The sequence below is a fragment of the Vitis riparia genome, chromosome 5 (genome assembly GCF_004353265.1).
Source record: "Vitis riparia cultivar Riparia Gloire de Montpellier isolate 1030 chromosome 5, EGFV_Vit.rip_1.0, whole genome shotgun sequence".
Taxonomy (NCBI): Eukaryota; Viridiplantae; Streptophyta; class Magnoliopsida; order Vitales; family Vitaceae; genus Vitis; species Vitis riparia.
The window spans coordinates 15,716,709-15,744,280 of NC_048435.1; the positions used below are offsets into that span (position 1 = coordinate 15,716,709).

General features: G+C 36.5%; 1 protein-coding gene and 1 long non-coding RNA gene across 3 annotated transcripts; both read right to left on the minus strand.

Moving 5' to 3' along the window:
- Nucleotides 1-1,527: 1,527 nt before the first annotated feature.
- LOC117914165 (eEF1A lysine and N-terminal methyltransferase) lies at nt 1,528-27,300 on the minus strand. Of its 2 annotated transcripts, none has more exons than XM_034829391.1 (16): nt 26,840-27,300; nt 23,720-23,821; nt 23,529-23,595; nt 23,048-23,229; nt 22,488-22,748; nt 14,024-14,107; nt 13,869-13,916; nt 13,664-13,728; nt 11,546-11,594; nt 7,911-8,184; nt 5,648-5,769; nt 5,186-5,266; nt 5,033-5,107; nt 2,690-2,886; nt 2,427-2,577; nt 1,528-2,168 (listed from the first exon to the last, which is right to left on the minus strand). In XM_034829391.1, the coding sequence occupies exons 1-16, from the start codon at nt 27,239-27,241 to the stop codon at nt 1,944-1,946; spliced, it is 2,385 nt and encodes a 794-aa protein (XP_034685282.1). In that variant the 5' UTR covers nt 27,242-27,300; the 3' UTR covers nt 1,528-1,943. The 2 variants fall into 2 exon arrangements, with proteins under 2 accessions (XP_034685282.1, XP_034685283.1); XM_034829392.1 differs by lacking the exon at nt 26,840-27,300 and adding an exon at nt 24,197-24,299.
- Nucleotides 16,491-19,309, minus strand: LOC117914166. The gene is made up of 2 exons (XR_004651231.1): nt 17,545-19,309; nt 16,491-17,445 (listed from the first exon to the last, which is right to left on the minus strand). It is a non-coding gene; the product is annotated as an uncharacterized LOC117914166 (long non-coding RNA).
- Nucleotides 27,301-27,572: the final 272 nt, after the last annotated feature.

Here is a 27,572-nt window from a genome sequence, read left to right on the forward strand (position 1 = left end):
TGAGGAGGTCGATGGGAGATTGTTGGAGCATACACTAAACAGATGCCATTATTTAAGCCTTTTTAATTGTAAGTGGATGAAATTACGACAAGATAATATATATTAATATGTTGAATATTACTATAATTTGCATAAAGAAAAATATCATAATTTTGAAAAAAAATAATTAAAATTTGATTTTTATTTTATATTAATTTTATAAAATCCCAAAAAATAAGTTACTTTTGGAGGAAGTTTAAGATGGATAGTTTCTAAAAAAACATCCTTCAAGGTTTGATTAATTTCATTATCAAGGCTATTTCGTAAATTTCAAGTAAATGAAAATGAAAATAAACAAGAACATTTTATAATGATTTGCACTTAATCGTGTAGATATTGTCCATTTTAAACCAAAAGGAACCCTCACAGCTTTAAAATGTTAAGAGTTCATATTAAAATAATCTTAGTAACTTTCTCCCTCATTCGATGTGGGATATCACAAACACTCCCTCATGCAAACACAACATTATCATTGTCTTCCATAGAATTGTAAAGTCAAATAGATAAACACACCTACGGGACTAAACAAACTCCAACACCAAATTCGAAGAACGACCCACACACAATTGTGTAAATATTATTCATTTTGGGTCCAAAGGGGTCCTACGACTTTCTCCCTTATTCGATATATTTCCCACATCGAATAGGTCGCGTATAACTTTCTCCCTTTATATAGCCCATACAAGTTTAAAAAGTCGCATATCACACAACTTGCATGTAAAATAAAAGGCAAGGACAACCACTAAAACTTATCTCCAAGTCAGACTTGGTCAAACCCCCATCTGTACCTAATGACAAATCATTTAGAAGAAATTGCCCAAAATATCCATCATATTTACCATTGGAACCAAACTCAAAAAGATTGAAGCATTCAACGCCTAATTCCAAATGCACCTTGTTCCATGGACATACCTCTTATTCTAGTCTTGTTCATCCTGAGCTAAAAGATTGTTGATCAGCTACTCTAACACCTCGTCATAAAGGTCTTCTAACTTCCTACAAACAAAGCAAATCTGCCCAGTATAACACCTTGACATGCCTAGCCTCCTCAAGAAGATCATCTAGCTCTTCTTTTTCTTAAAAAAATGGGACTCCTAATTATTTTGCTAAAACATATATTGCCCCTAACAAATTGTTCAAGGAAAGATAGGTTAAAGAACCCTTAATCACCTCATGGGCTTACTCAACTAACTGTAAAAAAGCATCGATCGTAATGTTGATCCATCAAGAAAAATAAGCAGGAACTACAACCAAAAGGTCATGATTCCAACAAGTACTAAAACAAGTATTCATTGTGAAAGCACTATAATCTTATATGTAATGCAATATTCCCATAATATCCCCATACTATTCCCTATGTTTCTAATTGTCTTGCCTCGCACTCTATAAAAAATACCTAAAAAAGACCTCAAATTGGTTTTCAAAAATCACCCCGCTTACTAATAAATTTTAAAAGATTATTTTCTATGTAAAAATGCCAAACATGTCTTTAAAGTTGAAAAACAGTTTCATATCATAAACAACAAAAAACTATTTTTAAAAACAGTAGCCAAAACAGTAAATCCTTGTCAAATCTGCTACTATAGCATAAAGCTTTAAAATAAACTAAAAATTTAAACCAGTTACAACTATGAAATTGGCAATCTTACAGCCGTTTCAGACATGGTTGGTGGGAAGAGGCATACCCAACTCCAAGATCCAGTGTACACTGCAACGAGTCCCTCGGATGCGGTGATCCTATCACTACTACAAGCGGTATTCTTTAGTAACCTTTTTCTTCCATGTATGGCTGTTGTGGCAGGTCTCAGAACACAGCTCAAAATTCCGAGAGATGAATAGGCTTCACAGGCTCAACAAATTTCACCCATGAAAGCATCTCACTTCACCTATAGGTAATATAGGTATCACTTCAAACACTTGATTTTCTCAGTGGAATCTCTAATGATTTGGCGCATCTCTGGGGGTTTAGATTTCCCAGGAAGATCATTTCTGTCCCTGGATAACAGCTTCTCCAGTTCGACTGCAGCTTCAGCAAACCGATCCTCTTTAATGCAATCCTCAGTACGAAGAGCAAAAAGAACTTCATTAACGTCTTCCTCAAGCTGGAGGCAAAATAAGTGGCTGAAGACCTGAAGACAAAAAGTAGAAACCGCAAATTACAACTCACAACAGATCACAACCCAGGAACTCACAAAGTACTCAAGCCACAATCAACACACAGTAACCTTGTTTTAAAAGAAAGCCCCAGGTAGTTTAGTTTAGTTCAGTTCAGTTCAGTTTAATTATTTATCTATTCATTTTGTAAGATGATTAGGAAAATCCCGTGAAAATGGATTACAAATATATTCTTCAATAAATGACAGTACATATCAGTTCTCTGTTCTCACCGCTTTCATCCTTGAGACAACCATATTCTTGATGGCTCGGGATCTTGAGACCAAGTTAACAACAAAGAGACCTTGATCAGAAAGAGAGTCCTTTACAGTTAAGAGAAAAGACTCTTCCACAAAGTCTGCAGCAGGGCATGTCATCCCAGAACTGTGCTAACAATAATATGAAAAATTAGAATAAAATAAAGGAATTCGCAACAGGAGCCTGGCTATTGACCAACAAATATATAGTAACAAACACATTTAATAAGCACATGTACCTCGAGTCTGAAGAGTCAACATCAATAATAAGTATGTCAAACTTGCTAATTACTTTGCTCTCTGCGTGAGATGCAGTGCAACTTCCATTGGAAGAAGGGCACTCTGCATCACATTGAGCATCATTATTTCCATGCTTTCCACTCACTCCATCAGCAGCAACCTCTCTGACGAATTGGATTCCATCAGCAATATGCACCTGAAACCTCATAGGAGAAACTGAGGCAATGAAAATGGTGCACATAGAACCATGAAGTCTAGGAAGGACATTAAGAGTAAGGATATGCTATCATTTTTTATAGATAAAAAATAAACAATTCATCTCATTAAATTACACAAACATATAGAAAAGAAGGTTGAGTTAGCCTTCTCAAAAAAACAAAATTCACCCAAAAAAGAGAAAGAACTAAAGAAAGATGAGCACAGATAGAAAGGTAGAATAACAGAGCATAACTAGAATTAATAACAATGAGATAAAAGATCCTATACAATGTCTATAATTGGGAGGCCCCATGCTTAGCCAGAAAATCTGCAAGCTGATTGGCTGAGCAAGGAATCCAATTGATGGAACCAAAAATTCTGGCACTGTCAAAAATTTGGCACAACCATCTATCATACTTCCAAGGACCTTGCTTTTCATTTAACATCCAAGAGATGACAATAGCAAAATCTCCATCTCCTATAAAAGGTTAGACAGCCCCAGAGAAGTAGCCAAGAGAAACCCTTCCAAAAGCACCTGAGCGGCTTCAATAGCAATTCCAGACCAGCAGGTTTAGAGGTGCCTTTTATACGGTACAGTACCATCATGCTCACCAATCATCACACCAATCCCTAACCGACCTGGGTTACCAAAAGCAAAAGAATTAACTTTCAGCTTGAGTGTACCTATCGGAGGAGATCTCAACTTAGATTGCACCACCAACATGCTCATTCTGCATGAACATGCAAGGCTCCAATCCAGCAAGATCACAACAGGATTCCACAAAATGCATCTATTATTAAAAGCCTAAAGTGGATGAATGAAAATGTACAGCCTCCCACATAGATTCTAGATCTCCACCTAGCCTCAGCAGTCCTGTCATTTCTCTTAAGCCAGATCCCCCAAATCAATGCAAGTTAAACCACCTACCACAGAACCTTGCCTTTGGAAAAGTGACCAAATCCCCAAAACACAATGATAATCATGTCTACCATAGAGAGAAACCCAATCCGTCTCTACAAGCATAAATAATCTGTTGCCAACATTTTGGTACTGTCATTTTCTATAGTAATAATATGGATATATGACTTCACATTCTTTTTAGTCCACAACATGTTTTTCCCATTTACATTCATAAAATCCTAAAGTGACAATTTCTTTTTCTCTCGTTTCATCCTTTGTCTCCCCTAAGAATGATTTTTCTCTCATCTGAATTATTTTTTCAACTTAAAGCATATTAGATGGGAAAGAAATTACTCAAGAAAGAGGTGCAAGTGGTGTAATAGGCAAATGCATCTTTCTATTTGGACAGCCATAGTGTGCAGTGATAATTATGAATTCAACAGCAGCAGGAAAAATTAACCTATTCAGTAATCTTGGAATCTACAGAAGCATCTTATGTACATCCATGAATTACAAAAAATAGATTCAACTATTGAATCAGAAGAAGTTGATGCCATCAGATAACTTTGTATAAACTAAGTTCATGAATTGGAGATAACCAGAATCAGGCCACTGACATCCACCACAAGCCCTATTATATATTTAAGAACGAAGCTTTATCTGAATAATTAAGTCCAGTCACCCAAAGCCACAACCATACTATACAAAGAAAGAAAGGCTAGGGCTGATTTCTGTAAATAGAGCTTACTTCCTGATGCAATTCCACAAAAAAGAGGTCCTAACACATCATACACAATACAATTTATAATAAGAGAAGCAGATAGGTATGGTTGTGAACTATATGCTTCATTCACTTAAATGAAAAAATAATATATATATCTCATGAATTCTTTTTTTTTTTTTTTTGGACAAAGTAAACAATATGTGCATTAAAAGGAACCTAACAAGAAAGACGCAAAACCGTAATAAATAGGGTCTGTAAAGCTCATGAATTTTATGATATTTTTTAGCCTGTCTGAAGTAATAAAAAAATGCAATGCAATAATCCATTATACCATTTGATACTGATCTATATCTTATCCCAACATTGGGTTACGTTAAAAGTGATGAGAATTTGACACTTCACTGGTTATCCGTATCATTTCCCAAGTACTTTTTGCTTTTTTTGGCACTTATTTTTTGATGTAGAATCTCTATAGCAACAATACAAAATAAAAACAAGTCAATAAAATTTATAAATTACCTTCAAATGTTTGTCTTCACAAAAGCCAAAGTAATTCCTAGCAAGATTTAAAATCACAGGATCCAACTCCACCACCTATGGATATAACAATTTTTAATATCATTTCCAGTAAGTGAAAGTTGCCCTCAAGAGTGATCTGAAGCCTCAGCCTACCTCAATGTCTAAGAAAGGCATACACCCATGGAGAAACATAGGAAGTAAACCCGCTCCAAGACCAATAACAACTGCTTTAACCTGATAAACATGAAATGTTTGCTTTCAATCAGTACAAGCAACCATGAGTAATTTCAGAGCAACATAAAATCAGAGTGACCATCAGTTGCAAAGACATGTAAACAGGCTCTGATATTCTAACTTGAAAATTGAATACTAGAATAGATCCATGTCTTAGACATGGGAGTAGTGACCCAAAACTGTGCAAAGATGCTCTTTTCATTAAATGTGATGCTCATAATTGAATAATTGAATAAAAAAATATTTTGGCCCAGCAATGATTGGGAAATAGAGTTTTCCCTGTTGCATTTGTATCCAAAAACATGCAATTAAATTATTCCAACTATTGGAGAAATAAAACCTATTTTGTAAAAAATTTAAATAAGAAAGAGCAGCCCTTACTGTTCTTCCTGTTGATGCCACACTTTCCAAATAAGAAGAAATTAACATAAAGCCCGAAATGATTCCCATATGATAAGAACTAGCCAAATAGTTATGGTAGACCTTCAAGTTGTTGCTAGATCCTACAATAGTGACAGAATAAGCATCAATAAGCCAATACAAAATGGCATGAAGTAATCAAACTTCAAGAATGTAACACAAACACAAAAACACACGCACTCACAATCAGTTAAAACAATTAGATGAAATCCTGAATGAATTTGTCAACTGAAAACAAGCAGCAAAAAGAAAAGGAGAAAAAAATAAAAATAGGATGTCAAATACAACCAATAGAAAAGAAAATCTAAAACCTTCAGTCATGATGCACACACACATAAATTAGATAAAACAATTAAACAAAAACCTCAATGAGTAAGTAAACAGAAAATAAGCAGCAGAAAAGGATAAATTGTTAGGATGTCAAAAGCAGCCAATAAAAAGGAAAATCTAAAACCCTCAATTACGATGCACTAAACACACATATATAAATTAGACACAAAAATTACATGAATTCCCCAATGAGTTTGTCAACTGAAAACAAGCAGCAAAGGAAGATATGCTTTTAGGATGTTAAATGCAACCAATAAAAAAGAAAATCTAGAGTCTTCAATCATGATGCATTATAAACATGAAGTAAATTTCATAGGCACAGCTTTGTCATTAAACCACTTGTGTTTTCTTTCCTTGACAAGAATTTACATTCAATTAATTTGATAACAATTCTTATGTGTCATTGCATGTCTGAGAAGCATGTTGAAAATATACTGTCAAGTCTAACAAAGCAATCATCATGTCAAGTTGATGATTATTTGTTATCAAATGGACCATGTAGGGACAACAAGATCCTTGGGGATCCTATTAGGATCACAGCAGGTGTTCAGAGAATCCTCCTGAGTCCAACACCTTTACAAAGTAAATCAATGTTTTAAATGGAAAAGGTGCAAGGCAAGCTTTAGCACATTGAGAACATACTATATCACAGCTAGCTAGCTAAGACTGACGATAATGATGTCTTGTAAGAAAAAGGTTGGATAATGTTGTTTTCATATTTGTCTCGCTAATTCAGCAAGCAAGAAATGAACCAGTGTTGAGACACCGAGAAACTTGAGGATCCTGTTAGGATCACAGCAGGTAGTCAAAGAAGCTTTCTCAATTTAACAGCTCTTAAAAGTCATATCAATGCCTAAGAGCCAAAGATGCCAACCACTCAAATGACCCCTCCATGACCGAAATGCATAAAATACTATTCTAGTAACAAGTAAGGAATAAACTTATGATCACAGAATCAACTGGATCATCAAATTTTAGACATGACCTTAGTTCTTTCCAATTTTGAGCAGAACAGATCCAGTTCTTTGATTCCAATTAGTAAGAGGGAACTTGAACTAAGAAATAGAACCTAGAAGCAAAAAAAGGGTCTCCTGAGCATTTGCAATAATCAAATACATTGATACTCGTATTCCTGATATAATAGATGCTGCCACACATGCAATCACCTCAATCTGATGCAATTGTTTGATCTTAAACTTCTATCTTCATCCAAAAATCCTTTACTCACAATCATTGAATTGGAAGCATTGATCCAATTCAAAAAAATAATGTTTCATAATTCCATAATACAATTCAAAATTTTCAGGCAAAGCAAGAGAATGTGTATTCTTCCCTGAATCCATCATTGACAGGTAAAGGATTAAATCATGTTAACAAATAAAGCTTTTGGTTGGAATATGAATCAAACCAAAGGAACCCTGAACTCTAAAGGAGGTTAATAGAAAAATCACACTTTTACCACTAAACTTTATCAAATATAGTGTGATTATTGTCTACAAGAAACCTTCTGCCAAATAAAGGAATAAGATATTATCAAGACAGGTTAAGAAAAGAATTACAAAAATTAGAATTAGTCGGGGGACTTAATGAGATCAGGAAAAGAGGTCTCATTCAAATAACTAAATCAAGGCTTTGAGCACCTGCTTATCTTAAATATCTTCACTGCTCATGCATATAAATACTTTCTATTTCCCATGTAAGGCAAAGATGTGAGGGAACCTTCTGAGGCAACGTCTTAAAAAGGCATTAGCAACCCTTGGTGCCCTTTCTAAAGATCTTTGAATCGACTGCCAAGCTTCAATTAGAAAGGAAAGAAATAACAGATGACTAAGGCAAAGCCACTCACATAAGCACTAACTTGGTAAAAATGGACAACAGAAACACAATCCATTACCATGAATTGCAAGAGAATCAATTTTTTTCTGGTTTCCTTTTTTTCTAGACTTGGAAGAGGAGACGCTTTTCTTTCTCTCTGTTTCACTAACAATTTTCTGAGTGCCTCCTTCCCTTGTTAGCAAAGCTTCAGACTGCACCAAACCCTCAGCTCGTTGAAAAGTAAGGCGGCGAAATAACAAAGCTTTAGATGGCACAAGGTGGCTGACATTTCCATCAACATTTTCGTAGACCACGTCTTCAACAGTTATTAGTCCAGTCAAGGTAGATGTGACCTGCAAAGAACAGAGGCAAGTAATTGAGGATGACAAAAATCCATGGTCTGTTTCAACATTCCAAATGAATTTAATAGCTCCACTTTGATTTAGATAACAATCATAGGTAAAAATCAACAAGTATCAATTAGATAACATGAACAGGGGACAATAACAAATATCAACTAGATAACAACAAAATTAGCAGAAAGACATGATAACAACAATAACCAGTTAAGGTCAAAAAAAAAAAAAAGATTTCATAAATAGAAGAATCCTGATGCTGCAGACCATGCATTTCATTCAAGGAAAAACGCTTTTGAAATTGACATCTGCCAAACCTGCATCCTCTGATCTTTGCTACCTCCATTTTTATTTTTATTTTTCTGGTGGTTCCATTAAGCAATTTCATTCTCAAACAGAGTTTGTTTTACATGCTAAATGCATTCTCCTGCTATATCAATTCCTCATATACAAAGTTAATAAGCAGCCAGGAATTTATGGCTGCATACCATATGACATGGGATCGATCACTAGTAAACTAAAAAGCTTTGTAACCTCCAAATTTCAACTGTAACTCAAGCTTGAATAAGCATCACTTCAACTATAAATGTTTATATTATTTTATCAAAGATGATGAACTTGTCTCAATGCTCATAAGATTGAACATTTTTATAGTATGTTGAAAAACTAATGGGTGATGGCATTTTTCCCCCATTCTTTTTCCCGTAAGAAACAAACAGTTTATTACCATGAAATAAGTAAATAAAAAGAAGGACAAGAAATCCTTCTCCCAAACACAACCACTACATAACTCTAGTCAAAAGCAAGAAAAACTGTCTCCTCTACATATTGATGGAAATGCATAACAAAAAGTGGTAACTACAAACTCAAAACATATGGTTCTTGCCTATGGAATCCAGAAAAAGGAACAACTCAACTCTAAAGCAATATTAAAAATCGGCGCACTTCACGAGCCTCTCTCCTTTTTCATTTACCCAAGATAGGACCACTATAGAATCCCCCTCTATAATGAAGCCGGATAGAGCCTCAACATTTGCCAGCTTTAGACCTTAATAAGGCTAACATCTCCTCAATGGCTAGACCTCCAACAACATTTTAGACATTGCAACCAACTCTAAAGCAATATTAAAAATTGGCGCACCTTCATGAGCCTCTCTCCTTTTTCATTTACCCAAGATAGGACCACTATAGAATGCCCCTCTATAATGAAGCCGGATAGAGCCTCAACATTTGCCAGCTTTAGACCTTAATAAGGCTAACATCTCCACCTCAATGGCTAGACCTCCAACAACATTTTTAGACATTGCAACCATCAATGTTACATGACAATCCATGAGTGTTCCTCTAATTCCTAACTATCCTGGTTACCCAAGGAACAGTCATCAGAATTCAACTTGGTGCAGCCCACTAAGGGAGGCATCCATGTAGAGAGCATCTCCTCTAGCAGATCTACATACTAGGTTTCAATCTAGCAATAGTATAATGCTGAAAGAGGTACCCACAAATGTTACAAATTGATATATATATATATATATATATATATATATATATATACACACACATATATATGCCTTTATGTGTCATCTTCAAAGTTCCAACTTGTCAGGTTCGTCATTATTCCTTTTCCACCAAAAAATTATAAAAAAATATAATATATGAAGTGAAAATTTTTATTCACTAATCACCATCATTTTCATTGTCAACATTCAAAGAATTCAAATGAAAATTCTTTAATATTCATTGTAAAAATAAACTTACTTGACTCCTAATATAGCATTTGACAATAAAAATGTAGTTTTTCATATAAGATTATTTTACCTATTTCTCTTTTTTATGATCAATTTTAATTTTTTTAGCATATTTCAAACAATTAATATGATAATTCCTTTTAACAAAAAAATAATAATTTGATTTTTTTTTTAATTATAGAAAATAGTTAAAGATGCATGTATTGTTGTATCGTAATATCACGTATCTTATCGTGTATGATATATGTATCGTAAGATACACTTTAAAATAAGATCCAAATTGCAATACATATCGATGTCCATAAAAAATGTATCGTATCATATCGTATATCATAAGTCTTTAATAACTATGGCTACAATCGATAAAGGAGAGTAAGTTCCTCTATTTCATAGTTAGAAAGGTTGTCCAAAAATTGAATTCCAAGGCAAAGAAGAGGATGAAATCATAATTAAACAAACACAAGAATCTCTCAACCTCACTATTTTAGAAAGGTTTGAGATTTGAAGACAAAAGGCTTCCACCAAACATCTTCTCATAGCCAAATTTTAGTACCACCATCCATATAATAACAAGTGCAACAAAATAAAGTAGGGAATATTGTGTAATGGCCTCCCAAGGACAATGATGAGACCACCTAATAACAATACTAACATCCCATCCATTAGAGTATGGTCCATAGATACTCAATAATCTTGTGCTAAAGCATTACTTTCCATCAAGAACTTCCACAACCACTTACCTTAGAGGGCTCTATTCCTCAATGCTATCTTCCCTATACCCAAACCTCATTCATTCTTTGGCTTACACACCTAATCCCAACCCCCCATGAGATGATCTCTCTTCCCTTCCCCAACACTTAAATAGAAAAAGTCTATAATCTTTTGATCCTATTAGCCGCTTTTACAAGTGTCTTAAAAATCAATTGAAAATAAGAGAAAATACGGAACAAGCATGACAATATTAGAATTATTCCACCACTTACGACCAAGTAATTCTCTTCCAGCCATCTAATCGTCGGGAAATTCTATCCATAGCTAGATTGCAACAGGAAATAGCTCTAGTGTCCTCCCCCCAAAGGAAGACCCCAACGAGATAAGAGGTCAATCATAAACCTTAGATTCTAAAGTGGTAGCTATCAGTAAGTACACCATGACTCAGACCAATACCTAATAGAGGTATCCTTATCTAGATTTATCTTCAATTATGATATGTAACTAAACACTAACAAAATTAACTGAATAAGCTTTCGAGAAGGCTATGGTGTCATCAATAAATTGTAAATGAATCACCCTCGTTCCACTTCTACCCACAAAAAGGCCCTCAAAAATACCACTCCTCTAATCTTAGCATCAATCTACTCAACACATCTACCACAATGGTAAAGAAATGGAGAAAATAGGCTTCCTGTCTTAAACCTCTTCAAGCCTTAACCCATCCTTAGCACAACCATTAATTAGCACTGTATAACAATGGCATTTCTTTTGCACTTTGTTTTTGCCCTTCTTTTGTTGGTAAATTATAAGAGAGATCAACATGTATTAAATTGTCATAAACAATATTCACATTTGAATGAAATAACAGAGAAAAATAACATCTTCAAAGATTAAACCTGGTGCACAATTTTCCGTTGCTTGATCCCATCACCTGCTATCATGAAGCTGCATGTAACCAGTTCATTAGAGAAAATGAGTGGAAGTTGCAAATCATAGACCATCAAAATAAGTATCATAGCAGATAGATGTTGATTGTAGTTCTGTATTTGTCTTATAATTACTTTTTACAAGTAAGCAACAAGAAGATATATATTAAGAAAAAAAAATATACACCAAGATACACAGGTTGTACACAGTATTTATCTTGTAATTATAGTGCATTCACAAAATAAAATAAAATAACGCTATTTAGTAAAAGAATTTTCCTCAAAGTAGATAAGCCAAACATGTTAGTGTCATTTTGGTGACATCAAGGTCTTTGACCTATTCAGATTTGTTCTCATTTAGTTCATTTTTCAAAATTCATTTTTTTTTTTATATATTGGTCTTTTTTTTTTTTTCAAAATTCTTTTTCATTCTACCACTTTTATCTATTTTGCTCTGACTAATTTTATTTGGAAATCTAAAGTTCCTCCTAGAATAAGGATTTTTGTGTGGTTTGTGACTAGAAGGAAGACTAATATCAATTGTATTGTTGAGAGGGAGAGAAAGAAGAAAGACCTTAATTCTCATTCATGTAATATCTACTTACAATTGAGAAATATATATATATGCAAGGCTAGGAGTCCTAACTACCATACATGTGACCTATATTAGCAAGGAAATATTATACACTATAAATACATTATATTCAACACTCCCCCTCAAGCTTGGTGCATATACCTCCTCGCACTGCCCATGTGGCCCAGTCCTCTGATTCTCCGCTGCCTCAGCCTCCGAGCTCTTCCGCATCTCAGGCTTCTGTTGCCCAGCCTGGTAATGCCTCTGCCTGCCTTACCCACACATCTTCTCTTGGACCCTAGATTCTAGATTCTGGAGCTTCTAATCACTTATCTGGTAATAAGGATCTTTTCTCCTCTATTACTACTACCTCTGCTTTACCTACTGTTACCTTGGCTAATGGTTCTCAAACTGTGGCTAAAGGTATTGGTTTGGTCATTCCTCTGCCTTCTCTACCTCTCACTTTTGTCCTTTATACTCCTGAATGTCCTTTTAATCTGATTTCCATCAGCAAAATCACTCGTACTCTTAATTGCTCTGATACCATGTTGAGAGAGAGAGAAAGAAGAAAGACCTTAATTCTCATTCATGTAATATCTACTTACAATTGAGAAATATATATATATACAAGGCTAGGAGTCCTAACTACCATACATGTGACCTATATTAACAAGGAAAGATTATACACTATAAATACATTATATTCAACATATATGTTCTAGAAGCAAAGAACTTTCAAAGCTCTCAACTAGGAGTGGTGTGTCATGCCACAAGAGAGAGGAAAATTAGCTAATAATCTTTTCCTTCATCACCTAGTTGCCTTGGGCTGTGGCATAAATTGTTCATCCTTATTGGGATTGATTGGTTCCCACCCTAACCCCATATGGGTATTGTGGATCAACCTAGAGGCAAAATTTTATTTATTTATTATTTATTTTATCAGAAACAAAGATATATTAGATATAGATAAAAAGTATAAGAGAAGGATGAAGGGTCCTCCCCACAAAATACAAGAAGTTGTAAAAATATGACTAAGTTCCTCCACTATACAAGGAAACCCATACAAAAATTAGTCCATTTATGCAATAGTATAAGAGCCCCATAAGGGGGAATAGAAGTGAATTAAATCACACAATGTCTCTACCGCCCTCCACTTTGCCTTCAAAGATCCTAACATTTCTCTCTTGCCACATGATCCAAGGCAAAGTGAGGCAAACGATTTGCCAAAGGGTCTTGCCTCTAACAGAACTCCCTAATCCTCTAAAAGAAATGGCCATCATGTCGCATATACTCCTAGACAAAACCCAATCCATTCTACCTAGACTAAATAACTTGTGCCGAAGTCCCAAAGTTATCAGACAATTTAGAAGTAGATAGTCAATCGACTCTCCACTCCCCTTACATAAGATGCACCAATTAGGACTAAGGGATTTGTGAGGTCTCCACAACTATAGCATGTCATTGGTGTTCATCATAAAGACATTAAATAAACACTCATGCAATAAGTAACATACGGAATTTGAGCTCCAGTGTTATTGTTTGCAGGTGCCAAGCGCTTAACTAGGGGAGACAAATCCTTCTGAAAGAAACACCATGCGTAAGATGCCAGCATTTCAAGAATAATTTCTAGTTCGGATGATATAAATGTCTCATTTACTAAAAAACTTAAAGCATTTTTTCTTTTTCTATAGGCTTATACAAACCAAAAGGAAATATTACCTGAATATCGTCCATGCTAGCAGTAGTGTGGCTGGTGTCTAATAAAACCTTAATTCAACATGTAAAATGCGTTAGAGGAAGGAACTTAAAAGAGAGAATTACAAGAACAGAGATTTTCTAAAAAATGTCTTCCCGTTAAGCTGCAGAACAGATACCATTATTAAACGAGCTGCCTTTGAGCTTTCAACCACCATCCATTGTCCTTCTTCTGAGGAAAAGAGCCATTCATGAGCCCGAGTCTGAAATCTAACATCAAGTAACATATGTCAAAGGCAAAAACAGAACACAGGTTTCCAAATTTGTGAACTACAGAAATTGAAAGAAACAATGCACTAACAAACTGAAGGAAGAGAACAAAATTTATAATATGATATCTATGGACCCAAATGATTAAAATTAATAAAAAGCACATAGTAGCTAATGAGTCTTAAATGGGAAGTTTGAGATAAATTAGTTTAAGCCATCATCCTATCAAAAATTCACTTTAAGCCCTACATGCTACTATGCAATATCTTTTTTTTTATATATAGGAAATGACAAAGGGATATATTGATAGAAAAAAGAAGTACAAGAGAAGGATGAAGAATCCTCCCACCAAAGAAAACTAAACTACAAGAATACAAAAACAAGAAAATACACAGTAAAAACATACAAACTCTCTAGATTAGACCAACCCATTGGAATAGCACACCGCTATCCAATCAAGTTATAACACATTAAAGGGAGTCCCCTTAATGTGGGATTATGGGATTATGATTTGTAATTAAGTGCCAAGATTAGAAGGATTGTGTTAGGATACTTTCTATTTTTATGGATGAGAGAATCTCTCCTAATTAGTTATTGTTTCCTTAGAGATAGTGATTGTGCATATTATATGGCTTAGATTAGGAATCCCACTTGTATATATATAGGTCACTTTGTATTCAGTTTTGAAAAAGAAAAAAGAAGAATATTTTCTTCATGGTATCAGAGCATTCAGATCTGAACCACGTATAAAAAAAATCATCTTTTTCCATGGAGAGCAGAACGGAATGATCAAACTCGAAGGTGACGTCCAGACCTGAAGCAGTTCACTCCGGCAGTGCCAGCACCACAGACGGCATCATTCTTCCCATAACAGGTCATAAACTCAATGGGCAGAATTTTATTCAATGGGCTCAGTCTGTTCGGATCTTCATTTGCGGGAAAGGTAAGGAAGAATACCTTACGGGAGCCATTGTTCAACCGAAGGAAGATGATCCAGGATACCGAACCTGGAAGTTGGAAAATAGTATGGTGATGTCTTGGTTAATTAACTCTATGACCAATGACATAGGAGAAAACTTCATGTATTATGGCACAGCAAAGGAGATATGGGATGCAGCTAGAGAGACCTACTCCAACATCGATAATACCTCGGCGATTTTCGAAATCAAGAGTATTCTCCAGGATCTTCGACAAGGAGATTCAACTGTTACCGAATATTTTAATATCCTTACACGGTATTGGCAACAACTCGATATTTATGAAGAATTGGTTTGGAAGTGTCCCGAAGATGGACTCCTATACAAGAAGGTCATTGAAAAGGAACGCATCTACAAATTTTTACTTGGCCTTAATAAGAATTTAGATGAGGTACGTGGAAGAGTTCTAAGTATTAAGCCATTACCTAGTGTTAGGGAAGTTTTTTCTGAAATTCGCAGAGAGGAAAGCAGACAAAAAGTGATGTTGGGAACCCAAAATTCCTCCAAAAATCTTGAGAACTCAGCCCTAGTTGCACGAGGAACCCAATCCAACAACAACAACCACCAAACGAAGAAGAATCGTCCATGGTGCGACCATTGTAGAAAACCTGGACACACGAAAGAGACTTGTTGGCATCTACACGGTAAACCTGCTGATTGGAAACCTTCTCGGCCACAGCAAAACAGAGAAGGCCGGGGTTACACCGCTACAGCCGAAGAAGACACATCTGGCACTAGCTCAAATCCTGGACCGTTTAGCAAAGAGCAATTGGAGGCACTACAGAAAATGTTCCAACAGACTCTTCAATCAACTGGAACAACTATTGGTACCGCATCTGTAGCCCAGAAAGGTATTTTTTCCCATGCCCTAAATGTTAGACAGGAAAATCACACTACATGGATAGTGGACTCAGGAGCTTCAGATCACATGACTGGGAATCTCATGGTTTTTCATGAATATACTCCTTGCCATAACAATTCCTCTGTTCGAATTGCCGATGGAACCCTTTCTAGGGTATTCGGCACAGGTTCAGTTATTATTTCCAAGGATATTACTCTTCACTCTGTGCTCTATGTTCCGAAATTGGATTGCAACCTATTGTCTATAAGTAGACTAACACAGGATCTTAATTGTGTTACTAAATTCCTTCCTCACATGTGTGAATTTCAGGCCTTGAACTCTGGGAAGAGGATTGGCAATGCTGAGGTGCGTGTTGGACTTTACCTTCTGAGAGCTGAGGAAATTCGAAGGCTACCAATGAAGACTGCTTGTGTAGTTTCCAACCCTAGTACCAAGACGGATAGTGTTGTTATGTTATGGCACTACCGATTAGGTCACCCAAATTTTTCCTATCTTGAAAAACTATATCCATCATTATTCAATAAAAATTCCAAAAAATTTCAATGCGAAATATGTCAATTGTCCAAACATACTCGCAACTCCTATTCCATTCAACCATACAAACCATCTCATCTTTTTTCCTTGATTCACAGTGATGTTTGGGGGGCCTCTAGAATCAACAACATTACAGGTTCTAGATGGTTTGTCACCTTTGTTGATGACCACACTCGAGTGACTTGGGTATTCCTTATGAAAAAGAAATCAGAAGTGAGGGAAATATTTGAAAACTTCAACAACATGGTTCAGACACAGTTTCAGGCAAAAATTCAAGTCCTTCGGACAGATAATGCTCGAGAATACTATCACAACACTCTTGGGTCATATCTTCTGGAGAATGGCATTGTACATCAAAGCTCGTGCATTGATACTCCACAGCAAAATGGAGTTGTAGAAAGGAAAAATAGACATTTGATGGAGGTTGCACGATCCCTCATGATAGCTTCAAACGTGCCTAAACAATTATGGGGTGAAGCTGTACTCACAGCAACCTACTTGATCAACCGAATGCCTTCTAGGATTCTTCATTTTAAAACCCCGTGTCAAATCCTCCTCGTTGCATATCCATCCGCTCGAATAATCTCGTCTATCCCAATCAAAGTCTTTGGTTGTACTGCTTTCGTTCACATCCATAAGTCCCTACGTAGTAAACTTGATACGACAGCCACTAAATGCATCTTTCTCGGGTACTCACCAAACCAAAAAGGATACAAGTGCTACTCTCCAACCAAGAAATTCTACACTTCCATGGATGTCACTTTCTTCGAAAATCAACCCTTCTACCCCAAAATTGCAATTCAGGGGGAGAACTGGTCCACAGATGAATTCCAATTCTGGGAAACCGAAATCAGCACTACTTCTCCTTTGAGTTCATCACTGCCTCCTCAAACAGATACTACTCTTTCTGTCCCCGAAAACAATTCCTTGGATGTCCCTTCTGTCATACCTGAGTCAACTACACAAGGCAGTAAAGAGGTAATAGTTTATTCTAGAAAAAATTTAAAGGAAAAGCCCGAGAAACCTCCTCAAAAGGAGCCCGAGGACAGCACTCCACCTGAGCAGAACCAAGAATTGGACCAGGATCCAAGCAACCCAAACTCACAACCAGGTAACACAATTTATGATCTAAATTCCAATAATGACCTTGATGATCTTGATCAACCCATTGCTTTAAGGAAAGGTGTAAGATCCTGCACTCAGCATCCAATCAGTAATCATGTGTCCTATGGAAAGCTTTCACAGAATTTCCAAGCGTTCATCACTTCTCTTGAAGATGATCGTATCCCATCCAACATCCAAGAAGCACTTCAACATCCTAAATGGAAGACTGCTGTTCAGGAAGAAATACAAGCATTGGAGAAAAATGGGACATGGGAAATCTCAGAATTACCAGAGGGTAAGAGGCCTGTTGGATGCAAGTGAATATTTACCGTGAAGCACAATCCAGATGGAAGTATAAACAGGTTCAAGGCTCGACTAGTAGCTAAAGGATTTACTCAATCCTATGGCATTGATTATGAAGAGACATTTGCACCAGTAGCAAAGCTCAACTCCATCAGAGTGTTATTGTCAGTTGCAGTAAATTTGGACTGGAATCTGCACCAACTTGATGTCAAAAATGCATTTCTCAACGGAGAACTAGAAGAGGAAGTCTACATGAAGATTCCACCTAGTATGGAAACTCCAGAAAATTCAGGAAAAGTGTGTAAACTGAGAAAGTCCTTATACGGTCTAAAACAGTCACCTAGGGCCTGGTTTGATCGACTGACTAGAGTTGTGAAAAAACATGGGTTCATCCAATGTCAAGCAGATCACACACTGTTTATGAAGCACTCTAAGGAAGGTGAAATGACTTTGTTCATTGTCTATGTTGATGATATTATAATTACCGGAGACGATGAAGAAGGGATAGGGAATCTCAAGAAGCTGCTAGCAAGAGAATTTGAAATCAAAGATCTTTGACAACTCAGATACTTTCTTGGCATGGAAATTGGCAGAACTAAGGAGGGAATTGTGGTCACGCAAAGGAAGTATGTCCTTGATCTACTTCAGGAGACTGGAATGCTAGGTTGTAAGCCAGTGGACACGCCTATGGATCCTATTGGTAAGATTGATAAAGATAATGACAGTCATCCAACTGACAAAGACAGGTACCAGAGGTTAGTAGGAAAGTTGATCTACTTAACTCACACAAGGCCCGATATTGGTTTCGCTGTGAGCATGGTAAGCCGCTACATGAACAATCCCACTGAAAGACACATGAAAGCCGTATACAGAATTTTACAGTACCTTAAAAAGAGCCCGGGTAGAGGACTCTACTTCAAGAAAACCTCAAGTAGGGAAGTTGAGGTATTCACAGATGCTGATTGGGCAAGATCCTTGACAGATCGGAGGTCAACTACTGGGTATTGTTCCTATGTGTGGGGAAACTTAGTGACTTGGAGAAGCAAGAAGCAATCCGTAGTGGCGAGAAGCAGTGCAGAGGCAGAATTCAGGGCAATGGCTCATGGGATATGTGAAGGAATGTGGCTCCAAAGAATACTCAAGGAACTTGGAATTATATCAAACTCCACTATGACAGTTTTGTGTGATAACAAGGCTACCATAAGTATTGCAAAGAATCCAGTTCAACACGACAGAACCAAGCACGTGGAGATAGACCGTCACTTCATCAAGGAGAAACTTGAAGGGGGAACAATCAGACTTATGTATATTCCTTCAAGTCGTCAAACAGCAGACATTCTGACAAAGGCACTTCCAAAGGCCACCTACGAAAACATGAAAAGCAAGTTGGGAATGCTAGACATCTACTACCCAACTTGAGGGGAGTGTGGAAATATGGGATTATGATTTGTAATTAAGTGCCAAGATTAGAAGGATTGTGTTAGGATACTTTCTATTTTTATGGATGAGAGAATCTCTCCTTGTGTTAGGATACTTTCTATTTTTATGGATGAGAGAATCTCTCCTAATTAGTTATTGTTTCCTTAGAGATAGTGATTGTGCATATTATATGGCTTAGATTAGGAATCCCACTTGTATATATATAGGTCACTTTGTATTTAGTTTTGAAAAAGAAAAAAGAAGAATATTTTCTTCAAAAACCTTGGAACAAAAAGCCCAAAGAGAAGCAAGGAAATGAATAGAATCCCAAAGGTACTCTAAATTTCTTGTTTTATCCTCAAAAATCCTCGCATTTCTTTCCCGCCACACAACCCAAATAAAAGTGATGCTCGCAGCTTGCCACAAAACTATCCCTCTCTTAGATAAACCAAAACCACTATAATTGATGGACAGCACGTCGGAAATGCTCCTCGGGGGAACCCAATCCATCTTGGGTAACTAAAATAATCGGTGCCACAACGCCATCGTCAAAGAGCAATGTAGGAAAAGACGATCTACTGATTCTCCATGCTTCATGCACAGTTTACAAATATTAGGACTAAGAGCTTTGTAGGGTTTTCTCAATTGTAGCAAGTCATTAGTATTTACCTTCTTGTGTGCCACTAACCAGACAAAGGACTTGACTTTAAAAGGGACTTGAGAATTCCAAACGAACTTAATAGGAAAAACTGGAGGAGAACCAGAAAATTGGGATAAGGCAAGAAAGAAATATTTGACTGTAAAAAGCCCTGAAGAAGATAAAGACCAGGAACTCGCATCTGAAACTGAAGGTGATAGATGCAAACCATCAAGTGACCGCATAAGGCCTCTAAATCTTCTATCTCAGAATCGGAAAGGTTACGACGGAAATTAAAGTTCCAAGAGAAAGGACGAGTAGAACCAAGAATTGAAGAAATAGAAATATTTTTATCCGAGACTACTATAAATAGTCTTGGATATTGGTTCAAAGGAGTTCAACGGTTGAGGAAATGTGGGACCAAAATTCTGGTCAAGGAGGTTGGAACCTAAATTTTTTGAGGGACTTCAATGATTGGGAGCTAGATATGGTTGGGGATTTGCTCCATGTGCTGAGGGGTCATAGGCCTTCTTTGGAGGAAGACTTAGTTATTTGGAGGCAAGGAAGAAATGGTAAGTTCAAGGTCAAGGAAGCTTATAGCTTGTTGACCAATCCTAATGATACTGGCTTTCCTTCAAGAAGTATTTGGGTGGCTAGGGTGCCAACTAAAGTCGCCTTCTTTGCTTGGGAGGTGACGTGAGGAAAGGTGCTTACTCTGGATAGACTCCAAAGAAGAGGGGTGCAACTCCCGAATTGTTGTTTTTTGTGTGGGTGTGAAGAAGAAAATATAATCATATTCTTATACATTGTATAGTGGTTAGAGCTTTGTGGGATATTGTCCTTGGGTTAGTAGATGTTAAATGGGTCTTTCCAGAAACTATAAAGGAGGTCTTAATTAGCTGGAGGGGCTCCTTTGTGAGGAAGAAAAGGAAAAAGGTTTGGGAATCCATTCCGTTGTGTATTTTTTGGACGGTATGGAAGGAGAGGAATAGATTAGCTTTTAGGGGGGGTGTGTTGAATATTCAGAAGTTAAAGAATTTTTTTTGTCTGTAATTTGTGGAGCTGGGCCAAATTGTCTTTAGGTGAGGAGGTTTTTTCTCTTATAGGCTTCCTGGAGTGGGTAGCATCCACTTAAGGGGAGGGGATTCTTTTTGTCTTTGTTTTTTGAGGCCCTAGCCGCCTTGTACTGTATGCTTTGTGGCTTTTTGCCTCTTTATTAATGCATTTCTTTTAACTTATCAAAAAAATAGTCTTGGATATTGGGATCCCAAAGGTTGGTCCCCCCCACCAAAAGTCTTCCCAGAACCGAATTCTTTCCCCATCTCCTACCACAAACCGAGTAAACTTGGAAAACTCATGAAAGACTTGTGCAATAGCCTTCCAAGGACAACGATGTGACCATCTGACGATAGTGTTAGCATCCTAACCATTAGAGTGTGATCCATAAATGCTTAAAATAACCTGATGCCATAGAGCTAAACCCTCTCTAGGGTACCTCCACAACCATTTCCCTAAGAGAGCGAGATTCCTTAAAGAAATCTTCCCAAATCCCAATCCCCCTTTTGCCTTCGGATTACACACTACATCCCAACAAACAAGATGATCTCTTTTACCTTCCCCAACCCCTGACCATAAAAAATCCCTTTGCAATCTCTCAATTTTTGCAGCCACTAAATGCTACTATGCAATATCAAGCATATGGAATAGCTATATGGAAGAAAGCTTCCACCAAAGTCTCCATGAGTACCTTTTAGAATCCATCATATTCTTGCCATGTTAGGCTCTACGCTCTTCCCGCTATATCAACTTACCAGGTTTTTTTATGTTGTACAGTAATCCTCCCAATTCAGACAGGAGTGTAGTGTTCTATACACCATCAAGTCACACAAGCATATAAGTGTGCATGTGTAAGATTCTAAACATAACTCTGGTCACACCACAACTTGGCAAGGTTCACAAAGTAAAAAATGCTTGTAAAAGAAAAAGGATATTAAAACTTAAGATAAAGAGGAAAAGAGACTTGGATGGCAATGCTTTTCTAAAGTGAATTTAGGAGAAAAAGAATGATCCCATGTGAGCCTCTAATGAAAACTTACTAGGTGGACAAGTCAATATATATTCATACACACAACAAAGAGGATAAATAGACCACAAGATTGAAGTTAAGAGGCCAAGATCCACCAGGAAGCAAGAATAACAATGTGTAAGCCCACACACTAGTATAAATCTTTGCTGTTTCTACCATGGACATTCTTTTCCTCAAATGTTAAGAACTAACTAGATCTTTAAATGCAACAAAACTGGTCAGTTCAGTTAGTTCAACCAATTTTTATTGGTTTTGAAATGATCTTGGAAGAATTTCTCTATTAGTTGAACATGAAAAGAACAGTGGCTGCTTGGGATCAAATCAGATTGGGACCGCCAATGGACTAGTTTTTACAACACTAGATTAAAAGTAGCTGTAATGCAAATGAGTGGGTCCCTTAATCCCTAGCAGTGCATGGAAATCAAACAAATATGCTGGAGCAGAGACTGGCCTTAGGCACAAGAAAAACACCACAATGATATAAGAATGGCTCAGTCATTTGTCGAGCGTCAAGCATCACGGCTCTGTAACTGAAACGAGAGCCCTCATATTCACCCAAAGTAAGCTGCAACCGACGACCTTGGCTAAGCTCCAACAGATCCCCTTTAGCTCCTAGTTGCAAATCTTCAAGAGAGTATATTAAATCAGAACCATTTGAGTATTCTCTACGAATTCTATTCTCATTTTCAATTGCTTCATAGAGTCCACGAGCCTGAAAATGCATGAGGCAAGTCCCATTAAAAGCTCTCAAGAAATTAATATTCCAAGGATGATGACACATTAACAATCAGCAGGAACTATAACAAATCAAATCCACTCTTCAGAGCTAGTACTTTTAGAGTGTTAAACAGAATCCCGATGAAAACTTCTATGCCTCTTATTTTGATCTTCAAACATTTTCTGTACATGTCATACATAATCATTAATGAAATACTTCTTCCTCTTTGATTAAGAAAAAAAATACCCCATTTCTTAAAAAAGACATGGAGTCATGGACAGCAGTTTCTCTACCTGATTCCCATTAAGATCAAGAGATGAACGAGCAAATGATGTAGTAATCTGGTGTAACACAGTAGAACTCTCTTTCTCAGCCACCACCATAAAAGTTAGAAGGCTTGGCTTATTAGACGGTTTCTGAGATACAACATGAATACTCATTTTCCACCCAAATCGGAACTTAGAGAAAAGCAAACCTGAAAAAAGGGATTAAACCAATAAGGTATCTGTCATCGACAGAGACACAAAACAAGTGAGAGAAAGTGCAAAATACACAATCTAACACCAATAACAATTCAACAATCCCCTCATTATTTCATCCATCCCACATGCGAAGTCTATCATAAATAAGATTACCAGAAGCTAATATTTCTTTGAACTGAAAAAACATGAGAAAGAAATTGTGCACTGAAGAAACATGAGAAATTGAATGTATAACACTAATAAGGTGACTTCCATCACTCATATAATGTTTGGAACTCTTGGATAACCATACCTAGAACGTGAGATTCTGCCAAGGTAAGGCCTATAAATTTCCCCCCAGATTTCAATACTCTCTTTACCTGGTGATACACAGCCGCTTGAGTGAATACAAACACATATTATACATTTTGTAATTAACTAAACTTAATTTTAAGCAGTAAAAAATTATGCATAAAAACTAAGCTGAATTCATATGCAGGATACCTCTGTTAAATACATCTTCCCCAGCTTTGGTCCAAGCTCGGGCTCCATCAAAGCATCCAATCCCCCCTTATCAAGGATAGCATCAAAGCTCCCATCTGGGAACTGGTATAGTAATGACCACAGAAAAAGAAGAGATGAACAATCATATATAATAACATCATATGATTAATCAAAGAAAACATCAATAATCATCTCATCATTCGGCAAAATAAAGAAATTCATCGAACAGCCAATAGTTCTGAACCAACCAATATCAACAAACAACAGTGCCATATAGCCAAAGGAAGACCATTTAAAAGCGAAGAACCATGTCTACAGCAAGAATATTGGGTGGGGGGGGGGCGTTATCTCACTTCAGAAGAGAAATCAGTGCCCTCATGAAATAAACTGATAACATTTGACACGCATTATCAATAAAGAATATGTGGCAGAAGATGGGGAGTGCATGCAGTAGGTGGTGTGGAGAAGCCTACTAACCTATGGCTTCAATATAAAGCTAAGAGTTCAGTGTGAGAGATTATATCAAAAAATCTTGTACGAGTGGACTGTTTTTTTTTTTTTTCTTTCTGCTAGCTCCTCCTTGAAGAGTACATGCTGCATACAAATCATGAGAAGAGGAGATTAGCTGTTTCAATGAAATCACTAACCAAAAATAGCCCCATCAAAAAACTATTATCCAAGCAAGATTAATGAAGCCTGGATACTAACAAATCAAGGGAAGGATAATTCATTTTCATAGTTTCTTGTAAACTACAATAATCAATGCATGACCTATAAAAAAAGGGTAAGGCTATCAAGAAACCCTATTGATTATCCTGCTGTGAGTTTTTCCTCCTAATATGCAGTACATTTCTCACAATGCACACCACTTCATGATAACAGGACCCACAAATTAGTCAACCATATAAAATTTTGAGTTCCAAACTTGTCAGTGTCTAACCACATGCATTCAAGATAAAGGAGGCAACAACTCTCACATATTTTTGAAGATAGAAGAACTTTGAGTGGTGCATGTTAATAATTCTTATCAAGATAGGACTGGAAACTTTGGGAGTAGGACCCACTTTTTTTTTTTTTTTTATCAAAAACAACAATGTATTAAATTAAGTTAGGCATCAAGAAGTACAAAGAAGGATGAGGAATCCTCCCAAAAAACAAAGAACTAAACAAAAGGTATGTTTGCAACTCCAAAGTACTAAATAAACCTATACAATAGTAAAGTGCCACAGGGAAATATACAAAAACAAATCAAAGCCTGAAAATGAATATTTCCTCCCAAGAGATCACTCCTTGCTAGCTCACACCTTTCAAACTACACATCAAAAACCAATCAAGTTGAAACACATTAAGGGAAATGCCCTTAAAAGTTGTGGTGCAAGAGGCACAAAAAGAGGCAAAGAAATGAATGACATCCAAAAGAGCCTCTAAAGTCCTCACCTTGTCCTGAAAAATCTTAACACATCTTTCCCGCCACACAACCCAAATGATAGCGAGACAAGTTGTTTGCCACAAAAACTTGCCTCTAATGGAGCTTCCCAATACCTTATATGAGATGGTCATCATGTCATAGATATTCCTAAGAGGAACCCAGTCCAAATTAGCCAACCTGAATAGTCTATACCATAGCCCTAAAGCCAATGGACAATGTAAGAAAAAATGATCCACCGTTTCTCCACTATCCATATACAACAAACAAACATCAGGACTAAGGGCTTTGTAGAATCTTCTCAAGAGCAGGACCTACTTATGGACGAAACATAATGAAATATATGTTTTAAATTTTGGGCCAAACAAACCACCTCTCTGCATGTTGATCTTTAGAGAGAATTTTTGGACAAATAAACAAGATATTCGGTTAAACAATCATCAATATCTCAACTCTAATAACTGTCTCCAATTTAAACCCAAGAATCAGCACAAGGATCATCATTAACAGCCAAGTTGGCCAACTTTTAAGGCCAAACTTAGGTCAGGCCCCTAATCTTTCAACACTTGGCTCAGGACCCATGTGTGGATGAACCTCTTACCCATTTTACATCATTGCATCTCCTCTTTGCCAAGGTATTGAGAGGGGTATTACAGCCAGGTACGAAGCAATCACCCCCAACAAGAACCCCTGTTCCGATTTAGAGGGTTGAGGGGAGAAACGCTTGATGAACCATTTCATTTGCCACTCATCAGCCCCATTCACTTGCTTATCCTAGAGTCTATAAGTACACAGTATAGGATTATACACACACACACACAATACAAATTTAGATCCTTAAAAATGGTAGGGTGTTTGAAGTATCATAATTATAAATATAAAACCAAAAATGAATTAGGAAAAAACTGAACTAGGCACCTTGTTTACCACCTGAGGTAATGGCCAATATGTATCCACACCATTTCATGTTATTGTGATACAAGAGTTGAGTCACAATGCTAGCATATAGACATATTTACTTTTAAAAAATAAATATTTATTCTAAATTTAATCCTACAATCTTCCATTTGGCACACATTCATATAGACATATTTCAAGATACAACATGTTTTCATGAGACCTATTACTAAGGAGATTATGAACTAAACTTCACATGTAGAAAATTTGATAACAGAAATGGGTTTGTGCATACATTCATATAGACATATTATGAAACCATAATCTTTAATTATTTTGATTTTATATCAACGTAGCACAAGTATTGCATTCTCACCTTATTGACAATTAAAATAAAAGAAATGGGCATCTAATCAGTTTACTGTTGAAATATATGATTGTTTATTAATATGCAAATTGCAATTACATTTGCTCTTCAGGTTATTAAATTTTCTTATACACACCAAACACATGTATGATTTATTTGATAATTTTTTAACTTCAAATTCATGCGTTAACAATTCCAGTCTTGAGACGTTTATTTTCAAATTTTTGTGTCAATGTAAGTTTAGTCATTTCCTTCGTAAAAAAATTCTGTTTATCAATATTTTTGTCTATATATTTGTGTTCTCATGAAGAGCATTAGTAAGTTTTAGCATTTTTCATAGATTATAATTGACAATATCTTACAACAATTTTTCATAAATTATCGAATAAACAATAACCAAGAAATTGAATTGTCGAATTGAAGACAGTACCTGCATGTTGGTGATGTCCATGACGCGCCACCGCATATCGGGCCGCGACCTCACATTGCGCCTCAACATATCCGAGATGACAACTTTGGAGAAATCAACATTTGTAATCCCATGGAATCCAGCGTCGTAGAGGTGCTCGGAGAGGCGAGAATTGCCGCAGCCAGGGACTAGGATTTGCAACGGTGGAGGAGGAGGCTGAGGTGGTGCACTGGCAGGGTCAGACGGAGGAGCAGTTGAGGAGAGGTGGGAGAGGAGAGGGTCTTTGAGCTGAGGCCACTCGGCATACCACTCGAAGGAGTCGTCAGAGCCTCTGATGGTGAAGAACTTGTCCCAATTTTCTTTGCTAGTGAAGTCTCCTAGGGTTTGCAGCAGTTCTTCTTCTGATTGCTTCTTCTTTGACATTTTCCCTCTTCTTCCTTCTCCTGTCTGTGTTGTTGAGTGTGGGTTTTGTGGGTTTAAAAGTTTCTAGGGTTTAGTATGATGACTGATTTTGTTAGTTCTTTTGCCGTGGGTCAGTTTTATTTCCATTTTTTAAATATTTTAAATACAACGGGCATAATTGATACCAAGTAAATTTTAATGTTTTGAGTTCCTAAATTTCAAGCAGAAACATGAGAATTTAAAGAAAAAATAATTTTCTAAAATCAAAGATGGAATAATTTTAGAAAACTATTTTAAGGAAATCAAATTTATTTTTAGAAAAATAAATGATAAACAAAATATAATTAAATTT